This window comes from Vidua macroura, chromosome 6 (assembly GCF_024509145.1).
Source record: "Vidua macroura isolate BioBank_ID:100142 chromosome 6, ASM2450914v1, whole genome shotgun sequence".
Taxonomy (NCBI): Eukaryota; Metazoa; Chordata; class Aves; order Passeriformes; family Viduidae; genus Vidua; species Vidua macroura.
The window spans coordinates 39,471,334-39,498,964 of record NC_071576.1 but is presented as its reverse complement, the minus strand read 5'-3'; the positions used below and the strand labels follow the sequence as shown (position 1 = coordinate 39,498,964).

Here is a 27,631-nt window from a genome sequence, read left to right as displayed (position 1 = left end):
TCTTGTTTTCTTGGGCATTCCAGCTGAGCAGAATTTGGAAGGTGCATGCTGCTTGGGCAGGCATGACAAGCAGGGCTCATATGCCACCTCTCATGCGCACTATTCTCACTTCATTTCTCTACCAGATGAAATTCCCTTGTGCTTGTTAACAGCTTCAGGCACATGGTTATCAAGCATTCCCACAATGCCCATTACATTCCTGGAAAGTGCCAACTAATGATCTGCTGTCCCAAAGGAAGGAACTGAGAATTTAAATGGAGTCCAAGAGCTAGTACAGGGTGTGCATTACACCATTAAAGCCACAAGCACAGGGACATGCATTCTATTGTTCAGGAACTGCCTGCAGATGCCTGGTCACCAGAGATGGGGACAACCAGATCTGTCCCTCTCAGAACACAGTGCAGCTGCCACACTTTGATCCTGTGCCTTTGAACAACTCCCATACATCTTGCAGAGCTGCTGTCTGTGGGATGGGCATTTGATGTGACAAGGGCAAACCAGCAGCTGTCTCAGTCTGAAATGCAGCAAGTGGTCAGAGAAATTCATCAAATCATTGCAACGGAAAACTGAGCAGTTAGACATTCACACTGTATTTTACTGGTTTTGTTATGTGACACCCTGTCAATGCTCTTTGGCAACAAAAGGGAGCATTTTGGACAGGGGAGAAAGGTGTCCAGGGAAAATTTGAAACACAGTGTGGAGATAGATTTCCAATTTTATGGCTCATTAGGGAAATGATCAACAGTTTAAGCCAAGCAACAGGCATTAACTCAGAGCACCTGTTATAATTCTTAAATCTTCAAACCCAGGATATAAAACCACAAGCACATGAACAAAGGCAATTATGTGACTTGCACAGCCACCAGACTAGGGCTTGAAGAATTCATTACGTGGGTCTCTTCAGAGCAATCAGAAAAGAATGTTCTCTTGGAAGCTTTCACATTATTACAACTCTTGCAGTACTATGGAATAGGTTTTTTCTAAACTTCAGATGGTCTTGGAAATCAGATAATATTTCAAGAAAAAGATCTAATAAAATACATCGTTTTGATCTAATTTGTTCATCTCTGAATGCTGGATGTACTATCTTATCAGCGCCACATCAAAATATACCATGGTAATGTATATTTATAGCAATAAATCTGTGTGTCCCAATTATCACATAGTACCTACATCAGTGATATCTCAGAAGACATTAACCAATTAATCCTCAGAATCCAAACAGGAAATAGGAATGCATTTCCAGACAAAGAGGAATGGAGTGGTGAAGTTGAGAACAGATATTTGATCTTGCAGATGTTTGGGACTTGGAAAGACTGAACCACAGCTGATCTACCTATTACTGCACTAGTTCTGCTTCAAATGTGAGGCTGGGCCAATGTCCTCTGGTGTTCTGTAAATCAACATTTCTATGATTCTATATAATGCTTCACTTACACTTTAACATCAACAGATTCTTCTATTTTATAGTTCCAATTGCCAAAGGGAGGCCTGTAATATTACCTTATATAGCTTTTCTGCTTTTCACAGCAGCCGTGTATTATTTTAAGCCAAATGCTATCTGGAGTTCTGTTTCGAGGTTTACAGTCTCTATTTGTCACTACACCCCTCTGCAAAATCTCTGCTCATCCACAGGATCAGCAATGTGCTAGTCAGTAAAACAAACACAAGTTAAAGATAGTATTCCCCTCCTAGGCATTTAAGACACTAATCATTACCAAAATACTATTTTCATTATTTAGTCAAGATTTCAAGAGAACTCTTTCTTATCAATGGGTGAATAGAACATTCAGATATTTTTCATGAGCTATGCATCAAAATAGACCTTGGAAAAATAAATTTAAAAGTTCAGCTCCAAAAGTCTAGCCACAGTGTGTGCTTGGCTTTGCATTTAGTGACAGCAGCATGCTGAACTTCAGGATTAAAGTCCAGTCTCAGCAATTCTCAGCAAATGTTTCTGTAATGCATTGTAGCACTTGTTCCAGAACTAATTTGCATTAATCACAACACCAGCCTTAGGAGATCATCTTACATGTTGTCTCAGACTCTTGTCTGAAGAGGAATGAAGAGGAAAGAAAAGGAAACATTATCCTGACAATAATACTAAGTGCTGTGTTTCAAGTGGTTGTTAAAGGCATCCTCTGCTTACTCCCTTACTAGCGCTGTTCTGTGACCTGGAAGGGAGGCCAGTTCTTCACTAAACCAGCTCTGAGTTCCAGAGAGCTCTGCTGTAACAAACAGCCATGAGGGAGTAACCTGTAGGTATTCTGAAATGCAGTTGCATCAGGAACATCTAAATCACAAGTTGTAGTTTCCTTGTCTCTGCCTAAAGTTTCGATCTTGTCATTTACTTTAGCAGACTCTGACAGAGGTAAGAGGTCTTCTTGCACACATCTACTTAGAAATTAGTGCTATAGAATTTTAATGAGTCCCAAGTAGCATTTCCATTTATTCTGTAAGCTCATTTGTTAAGCTGAATAGTCACTCAGTCACTGGTCACAGATAAGTCACAAATAAGGGAAATGATAAAAAAGTAGAAAGAATAATTTTACTCTATTAAAATCACACATATTTTCTATTTGTTTTTCCATGTAACTATCAAAGAGAAAACCTTTTTCACTTACAAACTGCAGCAGTATTCAAGTAACAAAATAGAAATATATTCAAGTAATAATGAAAAATGTAATGCTACAAAATTAGTAAATTGAAGAAATTGCAAGCATTTGCTGTTTATGTTATTTATGATTAGGAACAGGAAACCCTTGAAACACCCTATGCATTTTTGTATGACCTTGATTAAACAGCGTGAGTCCTCCCTGTGCATTTCCCTTCATGATGACTGGAAATTGCAATAATTAAATTTCCTCCTGGGCTAGATGGTGAAGCTTAATTTAGTAAAGTCTTAAGTATACTGTGGCATCCTTGAATGGAAAGAGCTACAAAATCCAAAATACACATTCATTTGAAATACATGCTAAAATTTTCTCCTTTTGCTGATGCCCACAAATCATGGATTTATAACAATTATATTTCCCATCAGGAAAATTAAGACTTTTAAGTAATATTCTATCAAGTCCCATTTACTTTATGGCTGTTTTTAAGACAGTAAATTCCCTGCTTGTGAAGTGTGTTTTCAACCCTTTATCTCCTATAGCATTTAACATACTTTCATGTTTATCGATAGCATATGAAGTAATGAAAAAATGAAGTAATCACTTGTGGTGAATTCTCCTGAACGAGAAGTCAAATACCTAGGGAAAATTAACAGTCAAGATAGAGGCATTCTGGTTGCACTGACATTTGTGTAACAATCCCTTTTTTGCCAGCTTGAAATGCTACAAAGATTGGATTCACCTTGTATCTTCCAATCCCTAGTAACATTGTGCTGACCCTCACTCTCCTCTTTCAACCATAGCAAAAATGACTCAACACTGTTTGGTATTTCAGGGAAAAGGATGGAATTGAACTGACACGAGAAGAAACATTTAAATACCGATTCAAGAAAGATGGAAGAAAACAGTATCTCATTATTAATGAGTCAACCAAGGAGGACAGCGGACACTACACTGTGAAGACCAACGGTGGGGTATCAGTCGCTGAACTGATTGTGCAAGGTAGGCACAGGGAATATCCCAGAACCAGAGAAGCTGAAAAATGAGAACAGGCTGAAGGTAACCTTCTCCAGATAGTGCAGAGCAATAGCATAATCCCCCTGACAGGGAAAAGGGAGATGCAATAAGAGATATAGGGTTTGATAATAAAGGCTTCAAGGAGAATTCAGACCTGTGTGCCGGATATAACAGATACTCTGATAACAACAGGTGCTTAGCTATCAGTCCTGTTAAAGCCCTGCAGGCTGTTTATTTCCCTTCATATTTCCTCCTTCCATAGACAGCTTGCTCAGCCCTTGCCTTTTCTACTCAGTAAATCCACATCATCTACTTATAGAGCTATTCTGATTTTTGATGTATATATTGATTATTCTCACAATATCAGAGAAAAAGCTGGAAGTTTATCAGAGCATTGCAGACCTGACAGTGAAGGCACGTGACCAGGCAGTCTTCAAGTGTGAAGTTTCTGATGAAAACGTGAAAGGAATCTGGCTGAAAAATGGAAAGGAGGTGATCCCAGACGAAAGGATAAAGATCTCCCATATTGGCAGGTCAGTCTTGTCTCAGAAAGCAGGTACAGGTTTGGGAATTGCAGTGCAATCCATAAGAATTGTTATCTCAGGGGTTAAGAATATAAAGGAAGAATTTTTCCTGGCTCCAGTTAACAGGTAAAAAGTTTAAAAGCTTTTCATATGCAACCAACATTTAGTGACAGACTTGTTTTGGTATGTGTGCAGTCTGAGTTGGTTCATTTTATATATATTACTTCAGTGGTATATCAGCAAAAGTAAATCTTACTTTTCATTAGGATTACGTGTTGCTTTGGTATTCAAAACACATTGTTGATAACTTTAAAACTAAGAGTAGTGTTAAGATAGTACATATGAGTAAACCCTACAGAAAATATATACATATATTTTCAATATATATACAATAAATATATTGTATATGTTGTATATATATATATATTATATATATATATATTGTATGTATATATATGTATATATTTTTCATATATATACTATATATATACACAACATTAAATACCAAGTGAAGTCTTTCCTGGTATTCTTTTCTGTATTCTGTTTTGAACTTAAAATAATACAGGGATGGAGAATCACTTTTTAGTTTGTTGAGGCAGAGTTTGTTTCACAATCGGATCAAATGAAACCAGTCAGCAGTGTTACAACTGCCCTTGTGATGGCAAAGGACTGGACTAGAGCAAGGAAATTCCTTCCTCTCTTCAAGCAATCTACCTTGACAAAAAAATCCATTCATAGACAATGTACTGATATGGATTGGCTTTAATACTGAGAGCAGAGCAGTCTATAGCCCTGGTGGTTGTTGACTTGTGTCAGGGCAAGGGAAGAAGAAATAATAATTTCTGCTAGTATCCTATAGCCTGCACCTTGTCTCTTGACATAGCCCTGCTTCTCCTGGGGAGGGAAGGTAAGGGAGTGCAATATATTTGTTCATATTTCCAGAATCCATAAGCTAATTATTGAGGATGTAACACCAGAAGACGAGGCTGATTATTCCTTCATTCCACAAGGATTTGCTTATAACCTTTCTGCCAAACTTCAGTTCTTGGGTGAGTTATTTTAGAACATGTAATGGGAATCCCACAGGGATAAAATGATGACATTAATCATGGTTATACCAGGAAAGAGAATGATGATCTCTTTTTCTGATGCCTCAATGTAGGCACGTTGCTTTTCCCTGTTATTTTGCATTACCATTATCACATGGGTTTACAGAGCCTGTTTTTTTAATTTATTATATAAATCTTCTGATTAATATGCCTTATGAAGTTTCAATCAGTTTTTAAATTACTTTGTTTGTGCAGATACTATGTAAATTCTGTTTTCTGATCTATTTCTCCTTCCCTGTCTCCTCTTTCCTTTCCCATCCAGAGGTCAAGATAGATTTTGTACCAAGAGAAGGTAAGAACAGCAATCACTATTTATAGGCAAGTAAAAATGTTTTCAACAGCAAAGTGAGCAGTATAGTTTTTTCCATTTTTAATTTAATGCATGAATATTCTTTTTTTATTATTATTTTCCATTCAGATTACTCAAACTACATTTGAAACTTTTCTTCTCCATCTTTACTACAGAACCCCCTAAAATCCACCTTGACTGTCTGGGCCAATCCCCTGACACGATTGTCGTGGTGGCTGGGAACAAACTGAGACTGGATGTTCCTGTGTCAGGAGATCCAACACCCACTGTCATCTGGCAGAAAGTAAACAAGGTAATGTGCAACCTGACACAGTGTCTGAGGCAAGTCACAACTGCAAATTTATTTTTCCTTCTCAAATATTACTTGGTTTACAGTTATTGACAAGTATTTCCCTCTTCCTTTCAATGTTATGTTTTTAAACCTCAAGAAAAAAAAATTTAATACCTGGACTGCAGCTGCCTGGGACATAGCTGGCTTTGTGATTCATCCTGAACTGTTCCTCTTTATGAACTATTCCCTGTTTTTTTAGTCCAAAAGAAGAGGCTGACTTCATATGAGTAGATATATGTAGATGCAGATAGAAGGATAACATACGCATTTTTTTCTCTTCCTACCTCAGAGAAAAATAAATAAATTATGAGTCATCCCCATCACCTTCACCTGATAGAATGAACATTTTCTGGAGGTGGCAGCTTCTTTTTTTCGTCTTTATCAAGGATTCTATCATTTGTGAAGAAAATGTCATCTTAGCAGACTAGTGGCATAAACTGAATTTCACGCAATAAATATAGAGGAACTTTGCTATTTACTTTATCAAAGCAATTACAAAACATCAGAGAAAGAATTTAGAAGCTAGACTTAAAATGTTAAGTGAGCTTCCTTTCTGGGTATCTCAAAATATCCCCACCCCTCACCATCTGTGAGCTTTTGAGCTATAACTAGCACAAAACAGAAATATTTTGCATAACATTCTCCAGCATCATTACACATCCATATGTGTAGATACAGAAAAAATAATATTGCCAATTATGTTAATTCCCCCAATCTCCTATTTCTTCATTATTATGCCACATTCTTGTTCAGGTTAGCATATCTAATAGCACTCAGAACTTTCTTCCTTCAATGCAGAATTAGTATGGAAACAAATGTTTAAAAAGCCAAGAAATTGACTCTTGATGACTGGGTATCAGACAACCTCTACAGAGCATTACTTCTGAAGTGTGAGGTCTCAACACATGAGGAAAAGCAGCCAGTCATGATTGAAGGCTGTGTAGAATATACTTACTAATGAAATCCCAAGGAGTAGCAGGGCCTCAAAAGATCTTGTTCGATGAGTGTTACAGACCCAACTATTTCTGAGTGTTAAAATATTTACATCAGTTTACTATCCATTGTTACAGAGAGAAGTAATCCTTATTTTTGTACTTACACATACAGAGTAACCAGTACCAGAGGACACAGACAGGTTCACAACCAGTTACAGCAATACTGCAGGAATGTCATTCTTCTTCCTTTGCTAAGCTGCAAACCTGAGTTTGCTGACTTATCCTTCCCTTAATTCACTGCATTCTGATACTTTTTTTCCATTTCTGCTTTTTACTTTGGTTTTTGGTAGATTTCCTTCCCAGGTCTGCCTGCTGCCTAACTTTGCTTTTCTCACACCTTCATATTCAACTCCTCTAACAAACTCTTCTCTGTCTTGCAGAAACAGTTTTACTGCTCTGCTCAGCCTTAGCTGACTTTCTGTGGTTTCTTTCTTATCTAGAGAAATGACCTACTTCGAAACAGTGATGATTCCATGACTCCCTCAGAAAACAGCAGTGATTTAAACACTGATAATAAGGTAAGTTCCTTATTTTTTATGCAACCACACAAGTGTTAGTGTTTTCCAGGTAAAAGGTCATACTCAAAAGGAAATAACATTTAAGTCAGTAGATATTAAAAATCAAACAGCACATCAGGCCCACTATCCTGCCTCACAGTGGTAATCACCTGCTGGGAACAAGAAATCTGGTGAGCAATTTTAGAGTAAGAAGCTGATTGACAAAGTCTTTCTAATCACCATCACATGGTGACTGGGCTACAAGGAGCCAAAGCAGTTATTTGAAAACTCTTTTAGATTTATTTGTGAGGATTTTTTCCCTCAGTAACCTGTAAGCTTCAATAATAACTGGGACAAAATCTTACAGGACACATGGAAAGATGACAATGGGTCAAGAGAGTGGATGGACTATAAAGAAGTGAAACTGGACTCACTTTGCAGCAACTTTCATTTTTCACATAAATGACTTCTCTCTTGATAGAGTAAAAAACATTTTACATTTATTATACAGCAATAAACCATTCTCAGGGTTAGGATCCTGCTGCACTAATCACTATTTGGATATGTATTATTTCTAGTGGTTCCTGTTCTAAATCTAAAGGTACATAGGCACATAAGGAAGAGGTGTATTACATATGTACAACTAAATTGTGGTCATTTTGTTTAGATTTTAGCAAAAAGTAGAAAGTTTTCCCATATGACATTACTGAGTGGCAGAAATCACACTGATGCTATTAACAGTTACAAGAATCTTATTTTAATTTATACAGTAACCAACTGTTAACCATGAGACTCTTCACACTGATGCTAGCAGTTGTCCCAAGTAGGAATTTCTGGAAGTACTCAGTAACTTCTTTGAAACATAACTGAGTTTATGTAATTAGTGGTCAATCCCAACAACCTGCAGACTTTCAGAACCAATTTTCCCAAATGTTATTTATGTGAACCAACCAGTCTATGTTTTCTCTCTTCTACACACAAAAAGAACTTGAAACATTTTACAGTTTTTCAATAATATTGTAATATTCAGTGATTTGTAGTTTTTTGCCAGCTTATACACAGACTCGTCAGGCTGTCCCTGGCACAACTTGCAATGATTTTATCTGTCACTTTCACTGCCCACAGCTCCTGTTTGAATCTGAAGGCAGAGTCCGTGTGGAGATGCATGAAGACCATTGTGTCTTCATCATTGAAGGGGCAGAAAAAGAGGATGAGGGAGTTTACAGAGTTATACTTAAGAATCCAGTTGGAGAAGATAAGGCTGATATCACAGTCAAAGTTATTGGTAAGTGAAGGAAAGAAACAGCCAGAGCATTAAAATCTTGAGTCTGCTGAAGCTCACCCTTCTCAAAAAGTCTAAAAATCTCTCTGATACAAGTTCTGACTTTAAGTTTAGAAAAATGGGAAAGGATCATAAAGAGAAGAACATTATCAATCATAATTTCGGCAGAAGTATTTTTTCAGAGGTGAAAAGAGAAGAACTGCCAGTAGTAACCTATGTATTCCCTGTTTCAGGTGATTCTATCATTTTATGGATGCCAATCCATTCTGAAGTACAAGCTTCATGCTTGTCAAAAATAAGAAAAGTTTTTAGTCATTCTGTTGTGGGTTATGTTTTTAAGCAGAGATTACTTCATTCTGTAAGCAGAAAATGGTTAATGGAATAAAGAAACATAATGTATGCAATAGAAGATGAACAGATTGACAGACTCTTCAATGAGTCACAAAAGACCAGGGAGGGATATGATTTTGAGTCAGTAAGTTTTATAAATTTTTCATAATATCTAATTTGCTGATACCCTGACACACATAACAAAAGAACAAGTTATAAGCAAATCAGAAATGATAAAAGAAAATTACTTTCACCTATGGTATTAAAATTTAGAATTCCTTGGTAAATGCTAAGTTTTCTTCCATCTTCTATGAATATTAAATCAGGATATTTACTATGAATATCTTCAAAGTGACATAATATGTGAGACATGCAGTCATATTTTATAAAATTTATTCTAGACAAAATAGGAAACCCTGGAGCAAGTCTCATCTTACGGAACAGAATTACCTTACATTTTTGAAAAAAAATTATTATGTCTGGGAAGAAAAAGGGAGATGAATAATCCATGATATTTAAAGGAAATCAACCTAACAAAGAAACATCAAAGAGCAGGATTCCCTTTAGACTAAGTTAATACATTCTGGTTGTACCTATTGTTGCTATCTGACAAAGCTGTATCACAGAATTACATAATAAATTTGTCTGGAAAAGATTTCTGATCTCATCAAGTCCGACCCCACTATGTCAACTAGATCAGGCACTGACTGCCACATCTAGTCCTTACATAAACATTTCCAGGGGTGGTGACTCCCTGGGCAGCCCATTCCATAATCTAATCACCCTTTCCGTGAAAAATTTCTTCCTAATGTCTAACCTAAACCTCCCCTGGTGCAGCTTGAGCATGTGTCCTCTCATCCTGTCTCTGGTTGCCTGGGAGAAGAGGCCAAAACCCTCCTGGCTACACCCTCCTTTTAGGGAGATGTAGAGAGCAATAAGGTCACCCCTGAGCCTCCTTTTCTCCAGGCTGAACACCCCAGCTCCCTCAGCTGCTCCTCATAGGACTTGTGCTCCGGACCCTTCACCAGCTCCATTGCCCTTCTCAGGATGTGCTCCAGCCCCTCAGTGTCCTTCTTGTAGTGAGGCACCCAAAACCAGACAGCACTTCACGTGCAGCCTCACCAGTGCCAAGTACAGGGGGACAATCACTGTCCTGGTCCTGCTGGCCACACTGTTGCTGATGCAGGCCTGGATGCCATTGGCCTTCTTGGCCACCTGGGCACTGCTGGCTCATGTTCAGCCGCTGTTGACCAGCACCTCCGGGTCCTTTTCCACTGGACTACTTTCCAGCCACTCTTCCCCCAGCCTGTAGTACTGGAGGAAGTTATTGTTGCTAAAGTGCAGCACCCAGCACTTGATGTTGTTGAACCTCATGCCATTGGCCTTGGCCCATGATCCAGCCTGTCCTGGTCCCTCTGTAGAGCCCTCCTGCCCTCCAGCAAATCGACACTGACCCAACTTGGTGTCATCCACAAATTTGCTAATGATGGATTCAATACCCTCATCCAGATCATCGCTAAAGATATTAAACAGGACTGGGCCCAGCACTGATTCCTGGAGGACATCACTACATCAATAGCACACAGAAAAAAAAAAAAAAAAAAAAAAGTGTTAAAAATATTTAATTTACTTGCATAAAGAAATTGAAACAATAAAAACTGTTATTAATTCTCACACTTTCTTCAGATGTTCCTGACCCTCCAGAAGCTCCCACAATCAGCAACATTGGAGAAGATTACTGTACTGTGCACTGGCAACCCCCTAAATATGATGGTGGGCAACCAGTACTTGGTAAGAGTCCAAACACATGAAGTCCCCTGCAGCTTGGCATATGTTTTTTGCTGCTCCTTTGACATGGCACAGAAGAATTCTCCATTTAGACACAAGGAAGGCTGACCCTCAGATAGGAGCTGCTCTGATGCACTGAACCTTCAAACCGGGCCAGGGTCTGGCCCTCCAATTTTGAGGAGAGAGTGCCCCCTGCCTGTGCGGTTTGAGTCAGAGAAGTATTTCAGCAAACAAGTTACCAAAGCACGAAAAGGTGAGATGAAAAATAGCTAAAGCTCACTATCCTCATTCAAGACTGAAACTTTCAGTAGAAACTTTCAGTCAGTATACAGGCCTTTGTGCTTACTTAGGAATATCCAAACAGATCTGTGGCCACCTCAGTCATCAACTCCAGACATCTGCAATCTCAGGCACTCATTCAATATATGTTTTATAGTGGGAAACTACTTCATAATTCTACTTCATATAAAACAATGGGTCATAAAGTAGTTTCAATCATTTTAGTGACCTTAAAACCTGTACTAAAAACTAGAATGCAAAGTTACCATGTGATGCAGTAAATGAGCAGGCATAATCAAGATTAGCACTGACACCATTTTAAGTTCTGCATAGAGCATAGCAAGTTTTAGATAGAAATCTCTGTGATCCTCAGAAGAAAAAGAAAATAATGCAAAGTCTTGACCAATTTTAGGGGGAAAAAATTCTTCTGGAGTTCATATCTAGCAATTTGTTTATTAAAGATCTCTGGACTTTGAGTTTCTTTGAAAAAAAATACATTTGAAAGCTATATTGACTCCCATGGGGATGCCAGAGCTAGAAATGTCTAAAATTCTTTTAATCCCCTGAATAGTATCTGGAAGAGAGGAGCTTGTATTTGCATTTGGATGTTTGGACTTCATTCTTTTCCACAAGACCTGTCTCATTTAAATCAAAGAATTTACCTGTGCAGGAATAAACAAGGTCCCGCTGGGCCAGTGCTTTGTGGTTTCATCTATTCTGACAGGAAGCAAGCAAGAAGTCAAAATTTTATGTGCAAAGACATTTACCAGTAGTTGTGTCATTACCACAGGCAATCCCCACCTCACTGACTTTAAAAAGCCCATCATTTTGTTTTGTAGGATTTTCAGGGCACATGTTTTGAAAAGTTTAATTGTAAAATTTGAAAAGTTCTTTGCTTTGTTTTCACTGTCAAAGGAAGGATTTTGTTGATGTTCCAGTAATGACCCTTTGCACTACCTGAGGAGGTTCCTTCAGGTAGCACAGGGCTGCACTACTGCTAGAGCACCAATAAAACACCTGCAGCAGGGGGAGAGGAAAAGCCGAGATGCAGCACTACCCATTGAAACAGAGCTTTAAAAGCCAGTTAAGAAGGCAGGGGCGAAAAGGCATATTCATTCTCATCTGTCTTCATATTGTTACGGATGGCTTTGTAGGCAGTCAGATACAGTCTTTATTAGCTGTATCCAACAGATAAAAAAAAGAAATACCCCATCTTCACCTTTCCTGGGGTTTTGTGTGCTTTTTGTATTACTAAAACAGTATCTTTAACTCTCACACATTTGGTGCATTTGGGGAAATAATCTGCTTTACCAAATGTCACCAATACGACCGGTATTTTAATTTTACCTCCTTTCTGCCTGTTTTTTTTTTTTTTTTTTAATTGCAAACCTCTTCATTTTGACACTTATGTGCTTAACATTGGTTATCTATAACAGCAAAAAACCCCAGAAACTGAGTTGATGAAACTTTTCTCAGTCTCATGGACCCTGCTGAAGAGAGAAGAAAACAGGAACATACCAAAAGAACCATAGGTTCGTCGCTTACAGCATTTAGCTCTGAAAGCTACTGAAAACAAGTATGCCAGGAGTACATCTTTATGCATTCCAAGTGATGATACAACCTGTCAGCTTGAAGATACTTCCACTGTTCTTTCCCCAGAACATTCTGTAGACTCCCATGCTCTTCTTGCATTTCAGCATTGACAGGAAAGGCTGCATGGTGTCTGTGCCTACAGCATGCCAGCAAATCAAATGTGCCTGTCATTCTCCTTATCCCTGGAGACACCTTAAGTGTGAATCATACTTCCCAGGTATACCAAAGGGACTTTTGCAAATTTGATAGCCTTGACCTTGGTGAGCAGCAGGGACTGAATCACTCTCCTGCATGGCTCAGTTATAAGTCCTTGCTATGGACTTACACTATTGTAGCTGCCCCATTACAGACATCTGTACAGGCCTCTGCAGTCCATGGGCAGGAGCACACCTACACAACACACTCAGATACATGGCATGTGTACATGACTATTCTCTGATACTCATTCTATAGTTAAAAAATGAATGGCTTTCATAGCAGAGTTGGTTTGAAAGAAGCCCATGTGTGGATCACATCCAGTCACTCTATCTGCAACACAGAGAAGCAGCAGAAATTTAATATAGCTAAATGGAAAGAAACAGTTCAGTAGTCCTTTGTAGCAGGTCAACTGGAAAATATCTGACATCTTTGTTTCCAATGTGATATACAACCATCCTCCATATTAAGCATCGGGAATCACAGATTCCATTCCCAGTTTTGGGAAATGAGAAGTTTATCTTTTATACTGATAATCCAGCCTCACTTAGTCATTCTGGAAAACAGCATGGTAGTGTTGGAAAGGCTATGGATGTTCTGGAGAAGTGCTAAGACATGGATTCCAGGCATATAGATGACACCTTAAGCTGTACTGCAGATTTGGTCTGCAGTGTACCCGGCTCTCTTTGTTCTCTGTTATCATACAGGCTCTCTTTCCTTCCCAAGGACATCAAAGCAAGAAAAATGGTGAGTGGCCATATGTCACTCACTGTAGGGCTGAAGCAAGCTGAGATCTGCATTGTCTGGGAAGCATTCTGCATTTCCACCACTTTGCAAAGAACACAGAGATCTAGCATCAGTTCTTTGATAAAACATTAATTTAAAATAAAAGGAATTTTCAAACTGTTCATCCAATTAATTCTTTGTGGGGGATTTAGGCTGTTAGTCAAAGTTAGTGAATTGAAGCAGAATAAAATAAATAAATTAAATTTTTAACTTTATACCACATCTTAGACATTTCAAGGAAATTTCTCCTTTGCTTATAAGGATTTTCTTTTTTCCTGCATGTGAGATAACAATTTCCAGTTCTTTTACATCATAACAGCTGTCCTTTCCAGGCTATATTTTAGAGAGAAAGAAGAAGAAGAGCTATCGATGGATGAGACTGAACTTTGACCTTTTAAAAGAGCTAACCTATGAAGCCAAGCGGATGATTGAAGGAGTAATTTATGAGATGCGGATTTATGCTGTGAATTCTATTGGCATGTCCCGGCCAAGCCCTGCCTCACAACCCTTCATGCCAATTGGTGAGTTTTGAAACTCCGTGGTATTTCTAGGATAAAACCAAGACAGGACAATTTTGATCTGTTCTCTTCAACCACTCTTACAGCTAAAAAGAATGTGTCAGGAAAGAGGCTATCAACCGTCTCTGTATTCTATATTTAATCAATCTTTTCCTTTGTAATGTTCCTCTATCTCTCATTCCTCTTCCTGAAGAGCACAGAGGTTCCAGTTTCATGAAATTGCTGATGAATTTTTAGTTGTTATAATTAGAAGTGTGAGAGTCAAGCTGGATCTCAAAAGGAGGAGAACTAATTGACAGAGATTTCCCTGTCCCTCCCAGCTTCTCCCATTCCCTTATGGGTGCAAATATCACAGTATCCCGTCCAGTGCTCCCTTAATCCCGGCCCTCTCCACAGCTAAAAGGATAGATGATTAAGAAAATATTTGAGGAATGATTTTCTATAAATAATCCCTCCCAACACAGCAGCGCAGTGTCTCCTGCAGTCCCTGAACAAGGAGCAAACTAAAGGAGTCCTCAGGAAGCCTGCCTGCTAAGACTTTTAGGGAGAAGACACACAGAAATACAAATAGCTGGAGATTAAAATGACTAGAGTTTCTAAATCTACAAATAATAGTGAAGGGGGACAGCCTGCTGACGGAGATAATGTAAAAGCAGATGATGCAGTGAAGGAGTCAGAAAGGAAGGCTGAACTGCAAGAAGGGTCTCTTGATTCTGGATTTCAAACTCACAACGGCTGGTCTGCAACAAAAGAGGTCAAACAAGAACCATCAAGTGGAGCTACAGAAAAAAAAGGTCCAAAGTTTTCATGGGATAGGCAGAGTTTTACTTGATTAAGGATAAAGTTCACACTTACTTCTTCAGAGAAGAGGTTTGGGGTTTTGATCGTGTACTGTGTGGTTGCGTATGCTCCCAGTTGCATTTGCCTCCTGTGTGCTGTCCTTGCTATGATGTGAATACAAAAATTTTTGACAGTTACAGAAATGAAATTAGGTGGTTTTTTTGTTTGTTTTTGGTGGGTTTTTTTTTTTTTGGTTTTTTGGGTTTTTTTTACAATAACTTTGGGAACAAAGACTGATTTAAATTTGTACCACAGTATGTGATCCTGTATTTAACTTACCTTGTAAAATCTATTATGTATATTCAGTAGATGTTCAGTTTATAATACACATATACACAGATTATGCCAAACAGAATCATTAACACAATTGCTTTTATGGGATGTATACTAAATTTTATGGTCCTACATCCTAAATGTTATTTTGAAAAAGTTGTTTTCTGTTTGCTTTTTGGTATAAATTATTTCACAGTAACATTTATGTGTATTTTGAATCCTCTAGTAAGGGCTTTTCTTGATTATTTTTAAATTAGTAGAAAATAGTCATGATGCAGAAGACTGTGGTCTTTCTGAACTGTGGGTTTATAAAAAGTCATGACACACCTGTTCTGAAGAAATATGAAAAAGCTGTATCTAAATCAAAAATTTTCATCCCCAAAATATTTTTCTTAAGTATGTCTCTGTTACAAATCAGAAGTAGTGTTTCTGTAAACATGTAGTCATAACTTTTGGTTATTTTTTTCACTGTGTGAGTGAAGTGAAATTTAGCCACTGTCAGTTTGCTCCTCTGGCCATGCAAATTTTGTCCAGTTACAACCAGGGTGTAAGTACAGAATAGAAAAGTACAGATTATAAAAGGTACGTATTTTCATTTCTAAACTTCTTCACAGACTTATGATGACAATTTGACTCTCTTCTACAAGTCTTCTTTTTTCAGCAGTTTTTCTCATAAGGGAGCATATGTGAATAGGAACTATTATTTTAACCTCTTGTTCCTCATCCTATTAGAGAAATCTTATGCTCTGCTTTTATTAAATGATGTAATAGGTGTTACACTTTACAACTGAGCTTCAGGTAGATTTCTTTTATTAATATAGACAGTGTACATAAATCAGTGGTTAATCACTCCTTGTATAACCTTTGAATTCTCATAGTTGTATTGCTATTTCTCAGAATCTACTTGTCTATATTTCCTTACAGCTCCTCCAAGTGAACCAACCCACTTCACAGTGGAGGATGTTTCTGACAGCACTGTTTCCTTGAAGTGGAGGCCCCCTGAGCGGATTGGAGCTGGGGGATTAGATGGTTACATGGTGGAATACTGCAAAGATGGATGTAAGTAAGCATGAGTACTAGGCAGCAGCAACAGAGCATTTCAAAAATGCTACAATTGCAATAACTTCACCTCAATACACAATACCAACAACCTAACCATGTCCAGTATGATCAAATTTTAACTCTAATCAATGCCTACCATCCTTGCCAACCATCACCATACTCACTACATTGTGACTATAAAACCATGGAAGTCACATCCATAATGTCATTTTCACAATCATCATAAGCTTTAATAAACATAAGTAGTACAAAAATATCATTACTGTTCTATAGTCACTACTATACTTCTGTATCATTCATGAATTGCAGATTCCTTAAAACAAATAAAATAACACGATTGTGATAACATCAGTCAAACTTTAAAGTAACCATTACCTTACCTCATTTAATACTATTACTGGTGATAAAGAGTGTAACAGCACCATATCAACAAAATTCAATGTTCTGTGATGCTACAACATAATATTTATGTCATAAAAGTCCAAGAACAAATTTGTAGTTACTTCAATATTGACATTTCCCTGACACTAGGCTTGATTGCCAAGTAATCTAAACTAGGGGGTTTACAGGGGATAATTTATGCAGAAATAATTTACAGACTTTAATGTGACATCACTATAGAATTACCAGAATCTCTATGTCATTGTCAGAGCAGAATGATTTTATCTGTCGTATTTCTGTGCTTTATAACAAGGAAGCACTAAGAATTCTGTTCTAGTGTGTCAATTGAGAATTAAACAATACATTCCAACAGTTATGTGCTCTATTATTGTTTTCAGCATATGTGGCTCTCACTGATCTGTTTGGACATAGAAGGTATATTTACTCCAAAAAAAAATTAAATTAAGGTTTCACTTTCTTGTTAAAGCTACTTCCAAAATTCTCCCCATTCTCATGTAGTAAAAAATGTCAAGAAGTCCCACAGCTCTAAGCTCTATAAAACAAAATGCCAAAGGTACTACCCAAAGATGATTTCTTTATCCTTAGCTATTTTGAGTTACAAAGTGTAGAGATTGCTTAACTCCACATGTAAACATATCTCCTTGATCCAGAGTTCTTCTTCCAACTTATTTTATTCCCTTTTAAATATGGTGTTGTAACTTGAGTTCATTTTACCCTAATAGAAATTTACTTTCAATTGCAAACAAGGCATCAGTTTGGAAAAATAATGTGGTTTTGCAATATGCAAATTCTGTAGCTACAGAATGGATTCCTGCTCTTCCTGGCCTAACTGAGCGCACATCTGCACTGATTAAAGATCTGGTCACGGGGGACAAACTTTATTTCCGTATCAAGGCTGTAAACCTGGCTGGTGAGAGTGGAGCAGCAACAATAAAAGAGCCTGTTACTGTTCAAGAGATCCTGCGTGAGTATCTATACTGAATAAATCTTACTCATTTATTTCCCCAGGCCAAAATTCTGCCTTTATCTGAGAATAACACATAAACTGCTCTTCCACTTTGATTAGGTGCCCAGTGTCTTCTGACTCTGAGAACATCTCTACAACATCCAGGTCTTATATTTGTAAAGCATAGCTCTTAAAATAAAATTCTACTTCTTACTTTCAAAATATGGACATTTCACCTCTTGCAATGGCACTTTCAGCATTTAAGAAACATCTATTTAATATTTACCTCTCTGCTTGAAAAGCTGCTATATTACTGCAAAATGACTGTGTTGGCTATGGCAAGAGATCTATTTACTTCATTGTCGCAGATTATTAATTACCACCCTGGGTATCACACAACAGCAGTAGACTAAAATTCATTTGACTGGAGTCCAAAAGACATCAAGAGCTGCTAATAGTGGATTCCTCAACCTTGGCTCACACGAAGTGTCTGCCAGAGTCTCACTGGAAGTAAATTGAGCCAATGTAAATAAAACAAAATTTAATGCATCTCAATACCAAATGGTCATAATGGTCATGAAGATAGATACTCCAACTGTATGTTAAGAAATTCCTTCTGTAAATAATAGGGAAAAGACTAAGGATAAAAGGAGAGCCTAGAAAGCTTTCTAGTGAGGTAGAGGAAAGCAGAGACTAGATGAAAAAAACATGCAGTAAGTAAGGTCCTTATTTGTTAGTGAAAAATTAGATGCTACAAAGAGATTCCACTACATCCACCTTGAAGAAAGAACTGCAGCTGAATGAGTGTAGCAAGATAAAGGAATCCATCAGTTGCTGTGCTTTCTGAGTATGTCCATAAATACCTCCCAGTGGCAATTTACAAGGTGCTGCAGTATCAATATAGCAATAGATAATAATAATCTATAATCACCCTTTTACTCCAATACATCCCTTGTCCCATTCTTTCTGCTGAACTGAAGAATTCCTCCAAAGAAACAAAGTCCATATAGAAGAATCACATCCAACAGAAGTCACCCAAGATTTTAGATTTTAGATGCGACACATTTTCATAATGCTGCTGTCACTGAAAACATGCTCAGATGTAAATATATAACTGAGACTTAATGTTAACTTTTTATCCAGTAGACAAATACATTTGAAACTACTGAGAGACTGAGCTAGTCCCTAGAAGCATAAACACTGTTTCCACAATTTTCTTATGCTTAAAATTATCCATTGCCTTATTTTTGCTATAAATAATGTTGCATATTATCAAAAGTTTTGTATTTAGTGTACTAATGCTTAACTGCAGAGCGTCCCAAATTCTGGCTGCCACGCCACCTCAGACAGACTCTGGTGAAGAAAGTGGGTGAGACAATCAATATTGTGATCCCTTTTCAGGTATGTATCAGCTTCTATTTTGTCATGGTTATTTATGATTACTTACTTAAAGCAGTTTCCCTAATGCAAGTTCCCACTGCTTCACTGCTTAAGCAGAATTACATAAGAATGGCTGATGATTCATTAAACACTCTTGAAAATTTGAGAAGGGGAGGGAATCACTTTTTTTTCAGTAATTTTTTTTTTTTATGATCAGAGTTTCTTCCTTAATCCCACCTTTTGGGGAAAAAGAAAAAAGTGGTCTAAGTAAATGCCAGCCCATTTCTGCTTACTGAGCACAGGAGGCACCTTAGAGAGAAAGCAGACAGAAGTGTAAGACTCCAACTAATTGCTCTTCTGGAACCAAGGCATATGATGCCACTGGGCAACTTGTTTGGCAAAAGTGTGTATGTTAATTTCTGAAAGGCTGACTGCAAAAATCAGAGTTTGCACATAAACAGAAGACCCCAGCTGGCCCTGGGATGCAGAACCTGAGTGTGTGTACAAAGACCTGCCTGGGCATTACTGTGCATGAAGGTATAAAAACCAGAGCATGCTGGAAGATTGTCAAGGGTGCGTGTATGTAACTACATTTCACTAAGGCATGCACAAAATTGGTAAAATATACACAAAGATTGGCCTGACCAGTTACCTCATCTTGGTATTTTCTAGAGCAGTACAGACAACTATCTGACCATTTTTAAAACCCTACGTGCCTTTTTTCAATAGAGTGCAAAAATTAGTGTTTGTAAGGAAATGGTTTTCTAAGGGAGAAATAGCAAGAGAAATTGTAAATTACAGACTCTGGCTCTGACACAGATATCCTCACTAATAACAGATATATCACTTAATCAAGTCTTCAGTTAAAATTTCAAAACACTGAAATTTCTCTACAGTCCAGGATTGACTTTTATAGAAATGTAATCCTGTTATTAGTGAAGAGCTTTGAAATTCTCATATAAAAGATGCTGGAGATATGCAAAACATTTTTTTCAACAACGGATAAAAATATGCACATATCACCTGTATTTTGTTTGAGCAGCACCAGCAGAAAAAAAAATATTAGAGCAAAATTTATGTAAACTTAAAGGTACATGTCTTTTTGCACTATGGTTACTGGGTCACATGAAAAGTTGCTTTTTTCACTGAGATACATCTGATTAGTACACAATTGCACACCCATGAATGGATAATTTTCTTGAATTGCATAATCATAAGGCATTTTTTTCTTTCACATTTCTTATCTCCAAAATTGTTAAAATGACTTTTCTACTGATGTCTAGCCGCACACAAAATTCAAGATTTGTACATCTGTTATTTCTAAGTTATGTAATTATTTTTAAAAATCCCTAAAATAAACAGATATTTTTTCCTGCTTTGACGTCCAAGTTGAAGAAAAATTGCACAAATTTGACAAGCTGTCCTATAAGCAGGGGAATAAAATTTAGCATTTTAGAGATTTGTGTCTTGTGTCCCCTTGTGCTGGTTTTGACTGGGCAGTTAATTTTCTTCATGGAAGTTACTATGGGGTCATGTTCTGAATTAGTGTTGGAAAGAGTATTGATCATTTTGGGGTGTTTTAGCTGTTGCTGAGAGCAGTGCATACACAGAGTCAAGGCCTTCTCTGCTCCCCACAAGACTCTGCCATGACACCCCCATATCACCACTGTCCCAGCATATGCAGCATCTCCTCTGCTGAGAGCAGCCCCACTGCAATATTCCCAGAGATTTGCCAGTTCTGTGCCCTCCTCCCCAGCTGACACATCCTCAGTTCCCTGGTCAGGGTAAGTGCATGGGGCAACTAATCCAGAGCTTCACTTAATCCTGCCTCATCATTCAGCTGTTGCCAAACAAAAGAGTTAAAAGACTGAGCTTTCCCTGACTTTTCTTAGTGGGGACACTAACTGAGGTTTTGGCATTTCACCCTGTCATCAATTTTCCACACTGCACTAAGCTAATCTTAGAGATTTCAAGTGCTCTGTCAAATTTGCCCAAATTGAACCAACTGATTGAAAACTGATTTGAGTAGCTGATAAATCATGTGCTGGTATAAGCTCTTGTTTCCTAAGGGGTAAGGCTAATAAAAAATGCTAAAATCTATCCAGCAACACCAGATTTTACTCTGAGAACAAAGCCAGAAGACTTTAATTCAAGAAGCATTTCTTTGAGTTAATTAAATTTGTCATAGTGTTGAATTGCAGTTCTCACAGTATTAAGAATTGTGGCTATAGCTATTTAGAATGTGTAATGCTGATGACCTTTCAAAAAAGGCAAATCAAAAAGAACTTTTCCCTTCACATTTTGAAAAACTTTAAGTCACTGGCCATTTATATTGCAGAAGAAGACTCCAAGTAAATACAGAATCTAGTACCTAGTGGAGTGGAAGTCAGTGTCTTTTACTATTTACAGTCTTTGTGCAACCTTTCCAGTGACCTCTGTGGTCATTACAGTAAAATTCTGTGAAATACACTGTCAAGGTATCCTGGGTTTAATGCTACTGGCAGATCTATTTAAACCTTTAGACCAAAATGTCCAGAAAAGAAAGTAAAACATTGTTACCAACCTTTTTTCTGTTTTGTGCGTTAAGCAGGTGGAACATTCTAGTGAAAGGAAGAGAATCAACACATTTTTGCTTCAAAATTAACTATGTGGCACATGATTGGAAGGGTATTATGTGCTACTAGTGGATAAAACTCACAGTAGTACTGAGCAGTCTTTTTGTCCATCATGTATGTGTGAATATAGATATCTAAGAGCATTTAAATTTATTCTTCCCTGGCTGTGAACTCCCTAAGTTTCTCTGGTGCTATTTAGCTACCCTGTCACTCACTGTTCTCTCTCAGATTATCTATTACACATTGCAGAAATCTAATCCTCTGACATATGTATTAGGAACATGCTTTCTATCTGATTATGCTTTTCACAGTCTATAAATATAAGAGTATATGAAAACCAACACTGAACACTTGCAATCTTTCACTGGCTCTCAGAGCACCTCAAAAAAGGAGGAGCTGTGAGTGAACGTATCTGATCAACCACACTACAACACCAGCAGCAACAATCCAATCAGTGTGAAAACCTGCCAAGTATTTGTCTTGACAAAGTAGAAATATAATTAATGCCCATAGAACTATACTATTTAGGCAGATTATTTTTATTTTGAAAGCATTCCCTAGCCAAATTTTTCAAGGAGAATCTTCATATCACTTTAAAATATAGGCATATGTGGGAAGTAAAACAGAGTTAGTTCTTGGCCTGTTCACCAATAATAAGACACAGATATGGAAAATAAAACACAAAACAACCCAAACCCTTTCACTTATTCCAGAATTTCTACTATACATTCCAGCTGAAGAGAGGAAGCCATTTCTTGCTCTAACAGGTTTTTGTGAGGGTACTCTGAAATGAGACCAGGGTACAGGTACACTAGGACAGGACAAAACTCTCTTGAATCTATTCTTTCAGCGCTGCAGGCCTGAGGTGCTCTTAACTATGCTCCTTGGCAGAAAGCTGAAAGAAAATAATTTACCAGAGAGAGAGAACGGGAGATCCAAAACCATTGCTCATTCAAGGGGTATATATCAGCCCTGATGTAAAATAAACTACAATACACCTGATGAGTTAGAGGAAAGAGCATCAATGAACAAATAGCAATTTCTAGGTGTTTGAGACATCCTTTAAGTATAATTTTTTACAGATCTTGGCCTGACTCTTATAAAAGATGAAGTTTTTTTCCTAATACCACTGAAAAAAAAAAATGATGGTACACAGACCTTCTGACCAAATACCAGAAAAACCTGAAATAAAGGTGTAGCAATGCACAAAGATTCATTATTATTCTGTCTACCTTTAGGCACCAAAACCAAGAGTCTGAGCATCTTGATCTCCCTCTGTAGGCTAAGGGAAGAGATACAGTCTTTCAAAGTGAGAGAGAGTCTTTCCAGTGGCTTGAGGAACCTTCCAGAGCTGCTTTCTCTGCTCTTTACTGGAGGCAGTGTTCCCATTTCAGTTCTTTAGGCTCCAGTTCAGGGCAGCCTGAGCAGAGCTGGCTGATGGCCTGCAAGGTCCCACTTTCCCTCCCCACCCATCTGAACTACTCCAGCCCTGTGCTGCACTGTTTCACCTTGGCAATCTGGCAGAAACTAAAAAAACCCCACTGAGTTATTTTCTGTTGGATTAAATATTAATACACCTAATTAATATGTTATAGCTATTTTCTGTTTTCTTGGGATTCCCTGTTTGGAGTAGCACTCCAATAACTTTTGAAGAATTAAATAGTACTTGCCATTTTTCTTAGAAATGGCCGGATGAGAGTGGTGCACACCACTGATATCTCACTGATTCCACAATGCCATTCTCCATGGCTGTAGCAACACTGACTGCTTAGGTTGACAGTCACCAAAATAATTAATTTTGCAGTGAGGAAAGAATTATACAGTAAATTTCACGTCCCAAGACTGCAAGGTGACAATAATTTTTCAAAATATCTTCAAAATGCCTGGGGACAGAGCATCAAATGTTTTAAGAAAGGGAGAAGAAGGGGAGCAGAGCTAATAAAGTCCTCAAGTGTGTAAGAGTTCTGCTAATAGTAATCAGAACAAGTCAGATCACCTGTTGGCTTCACTGATGTGCCTGGGAAAGAGTACCAGATCAGCACAAGTATAGTATTTCTGGATTTGTTCTCAGTATCATTTCAATCTCTTACTAAATGGCATCCTCAGAGCATGGTGCCATTAAACCACACAGATGGTAGCATATATTTGTCTGGAAGAAAAGAGAAATTGTAAATTATGTATGGAGTATCCTATCTCAACTCTGTGTATTATATTAAGCTTTCTAGATTTATTGCTAAGAGAAAAATGGAAATACTAAAGCCTTAACATTTTTTTTTTCTCTATTTAGGGTAAACCAAGACCCAAAATCACTTGGCTGAAAGATGGTCAAACTCTAGACTCCAAAGATGTGGGAATTCGGAACAGCAGCACGGACACCATCCTTTTCATCAGAAAAGCAGAGCTTCATCACTCAGGAGCATATGAAGTCACTCTTCAGATAGAAAACATGTCTGATAAAGTTGCAATAACAATACAAATCATAGGTAAGACCCTGACAACATCAGAATTAAGCAGATCATACAAAACTAAATAATGGCCAGACTGAGGCAACCCAAAGATCCAACTAGTCAGAATCCCTTCTCTTTCAATGGTCGCTTGCAGATGTTAGGGCTGGAGTGTGACCTTATTTTCCTACTTCATTTTCCCATCTTGAAATCATCTGTGTCCTAAAGACCTTCAGAGTGTGAGGGATATTCTTTGTGTTCCATAGCTCTTTAGTGATCTTTTTCTTGCCTAATTTTATCCAGTCTGTATTTTAATCCAGGTCTAGTTTGAGAATCCAAGCATCCTTTTATAAAGAATTTCATTTTAAGTACATATACCTATTTGTTTTGATTTGAGTCTGTTTACTGACAATTTTATTTGACATCCATACAGTTTTGTATCAGAAAAAAACACGAATAATCATTCAGCTTTTCCATGTTACTCACGATTTTATAGTCTTCAGTTCCACTCGCCTCAGTTAACTTTCTCATTTTTACTCTCTTCATTTTGATTATTTTCAAAGAGATGCCATTCCATATCTTTGATTATCCTTATCAATCTCTTTTCTATCACTCTGAGAGAGATAGAATTTCAGAGTTCTGGTGTTCTTAGACATAGCCATATTGTACTCAAGGGAGGAAATATGAATCTTGGAATGGATGTACTCCTACATGGGGTTTTTTCATTAGATAAGGATAGGAAGATAAAATCATTGCTGTATATACCTCTACATTTCCAAAAATTTGAAGGCATATTCCTGTGAATTTGAAAAATTCACATTTAAAGCTTTATTCTTTTAAGAATGTCCACTTAGTCTGGGGCTTATTCTCTATTATACAATTTCCAGTCTTTTTTCTAATGTCATTTTAAAGGAATGCGTTGCCAAAGTTTCCATAAATTCTGTTGGGACTATGTGAGAGATATTCTGAGATCTTGCCTATTCAGATTTCATTAATGTTTACCCATGGCTTTTCTATTTCTCCTCATTACCACTCTTTTTAACATTCTTGATAACTGTTTTTATTTCTCTTTCCCCACACTTTCACACTGTTATCCCACTGTTATCTTCCAGTGTATCAGTACATTTTTAGAATATGTGTTTTGGCTCAACACCTAATATTTTGTAATTTAAAATGCTGACTTTGCTCCGCTTAAAGTTTTATTAATTATGTTGGCAGAATGGGTATGCAATGGTGCCAACAGCAAACAAGAATGGCATAAAAATTGGAGCAAATATGTCTTAATACCAGCAGCTGCTTCTGCTCAAGAGGATGACTGCAGTTCTGCAAGAGCAAAATAAGTAAATGGTAGCTAAAAAAAAATAATCCCAAGAGTGCCCAGAGAAGGTGTGGATGCTCCATGCCTGGTGGTGTTCAGCGCCAGGCTGGATGGGGCTCTGAGCAGTCTGGTCTGCTGGAAGGTGTCCCTGCCCACGGCACGGGGCTGGAACTGAAAGATCTTTGATGTCCCTTCCAACCCAAACCATTCTCTGACCCTATGACTCAGGTAAAGGGGAGTAGTGCACCCTACACTCTAAATTATCTTTCTAAAGCTGGTTAGTGACTCTTGATTCTGGCCATTGCTCTTAGGCCATAGCACCAAGTATCTTCTGCCAGTTGTTTGGTACTGTAGAAAGTCACAAAAACACATCCACCATTGCCAGAGAGTTATACCATACAGAAAATGAATGACTGAAGAAAAGAACTACTCTTATCACACAGGTAAGAGTTGGAGGACAATCATTAATTTTGTACTTCTTGGGCAGTTTGGTCAAATGAATGGGAATACATCTATTTCATTTAATTCATGCCCAAGAAGAGAAAGGACTTGTAACATATGCAGATACTTCTGCAACCAGGGCATCTACTCTGATTCTTGATTCTGTTATTCTGTCATCAGAACTACCTCTTCTCAATTCTGTTAACTGCACTTTTTGTTCCCCAGATTTTACACTCTCTTGGCATGACAGAAATATGGGCGATTCAGGCACTCTTTCTACACTCCTAGTGGTGCTTTAGGTGCTATAGAACAGCAGGCTGAAAAGCCTGGATTTCAGAGACACCACAAGTCAGTCATTGATCTTTTGAGGTGTCTTCTCATCAGCTAACTTCCCTTGGCAAAAGTCTCCTTGATGAAGAAGTAATGCTTGTGTTTTCAGCACCTATCTTATTTGGGGGGAAGGCAAGAGTGCAGGTAGCCAAAAGCTCTGCTGTGGTGATGAGCCAGGTCAGCTCCAAACAAGAGGAAACAAGTCTGTTACTGCCATCACCTTCCCTCCTTGCCAAAACAGTTGTTGCCATTTACTCTACAGATCCAAAAAATATGCACTTTTTCTATGGGAATACAGTATTTATTAAAGACGTTTAGAAAGTTCTAAGATAATGAAAATATCTCCAATCTCTGGAGAATGTGGTTCCCTCAACTTCTTTCACCCTCTACATGACTCAATAAATTATGTCTTTCATCATGACTTCTATTGACTGAAGCAAACCTCAGTTCTATATTTTTTTAACTGGAATTCATTCTTTTTCTCATTATGTATTATTTGAAAATATAAATTATAATTTATCTTTGAAAGATAATTCATACTTTAGCTCTTCTTCCCATTGTATAAATTTCATTAGTTTGCAATACTCCTCAGCTGAGCTTTTGCTGAGGGCAAGACAGAATACTTCCTCAGAATATAAATCCCCACTCTGACACAGTGCCCTACAGAGGAGAATAACTTGGGTCAGAAGCATCAGTAAGTGTAACTTTTCCCATTCGCTATCCACAAACTAGAGATGTACTGGTTATTACCGAGAAAGAAATATTCTACCATTCTACAAGGAAATTTTGGATAGATCTTCTTGCTGATTGCATTATCCCACTGAACCACAAAGATCGAGAACATAAAAACCCATGTAGCAAATTTATCCATCTCTGCCTTTTTTAAGGTTCTTCACAAATATGCAGACAGGTGTGTAGTATGAAAAATTCTCCTCTTAAATCAGAATAGATTCATTGATTTCTGTATAATGAAGATACATATGTAACAAAACAAATTGCATTTTTTTTCTTCTAAGTTGTGATTCAAGTTGACAACAAACGCATTTCCACATCCCCAAAAGAAATGTTGTTCATTTGACATCATATTGCCATTCCCCACTTCAGAAACAGAGAAGAAAATGTAAGAAGGCTTTGCCTGGTTGGTGGCTGCTGAGAAACACAGAAGATGGCAGGTTTTTTCTCTGAAATGCTAGTGTAAGATAGGCAGAAAGAGGATGATAAATTGAATGAGAGCCATGCATTCCATATCCCTTATCAGACATCATGCAGATTTCTAGTAGGCACCACTTTGAAGGAGGACAGTAGGGGTCAAATCTAATTATAAAGCAGTTTTCAATTCCAAAGTTTGCCAGTGAAAAGAGAATTAGAACATTATGCTTTGATGTAGAAAGTCACAGTTCCCCTAATAACAAAG

At 37.7% G+C, this 27,631-nt stretch overlaps 1 protein-coding gene across 1 annotated transcript in view; it reads left to right on the top strand.

Moving 5' to 3' along the window:
* The window catches only part of MYBPC3 (myosin binding protein C3), a 61,352-nt gene that overhangs the window by 26,763 nt on the left and 6,958 nt on the right, over positions 1 to 27,631 (top strand). The window contains exons 17-29 of the mRNA XM_053979937.1: positions 3,448 to 3,614; positions 3,997 to 4,162; positions 5,096 to 5,202; positions 5,525 to 5,554; positions 5,728 to 5,864; positions 7,339 to 7,416; positions 8,521 to 8,680; positions 10,694 to 10,798; positions 13,981 to 14,169; positions 16,204 to 16,338; positions 17,540 to 17,707; positions 19,002 to 19,090; positions 23,972 to 24,167. Of these exons, the coding sequence (XP_053835912.1) occupies positions 3,448 to 3,614; positions 3,997 to 4,162; positions 5,096 to 5,202; positions 5,525 to 5,554; positions 5,728 to 5,864; positions 7,339 to 7,416; positions 8,521 to 8,680; positions 10,694 to 10,798; positions 13,981 to 14,169; positions 16,204 to 16,338; positions 17,540 to 17,707; positions 19,002 to 19,090; positions 23,972 to 24,167 (1,727 nt within the window). The remainder of the gene's footprint in view (positions 1 to 3,447; positions 3,615 to 3,996; positions 4,163 to 5,095; positions 5,203 to 5,524; positions 5,555 to 5,727; positions 5,865 to 7,338; positions 7,417 to 8,520; positions 8,681 to 10,693; positions 10,799 to 13,980; positions 14,170 to 16,203; positions 16,339 to 17,539; positions 17,708 to 19,001; positions 19,091 to 23,971; positions 24,168 to 27,631) is intronic.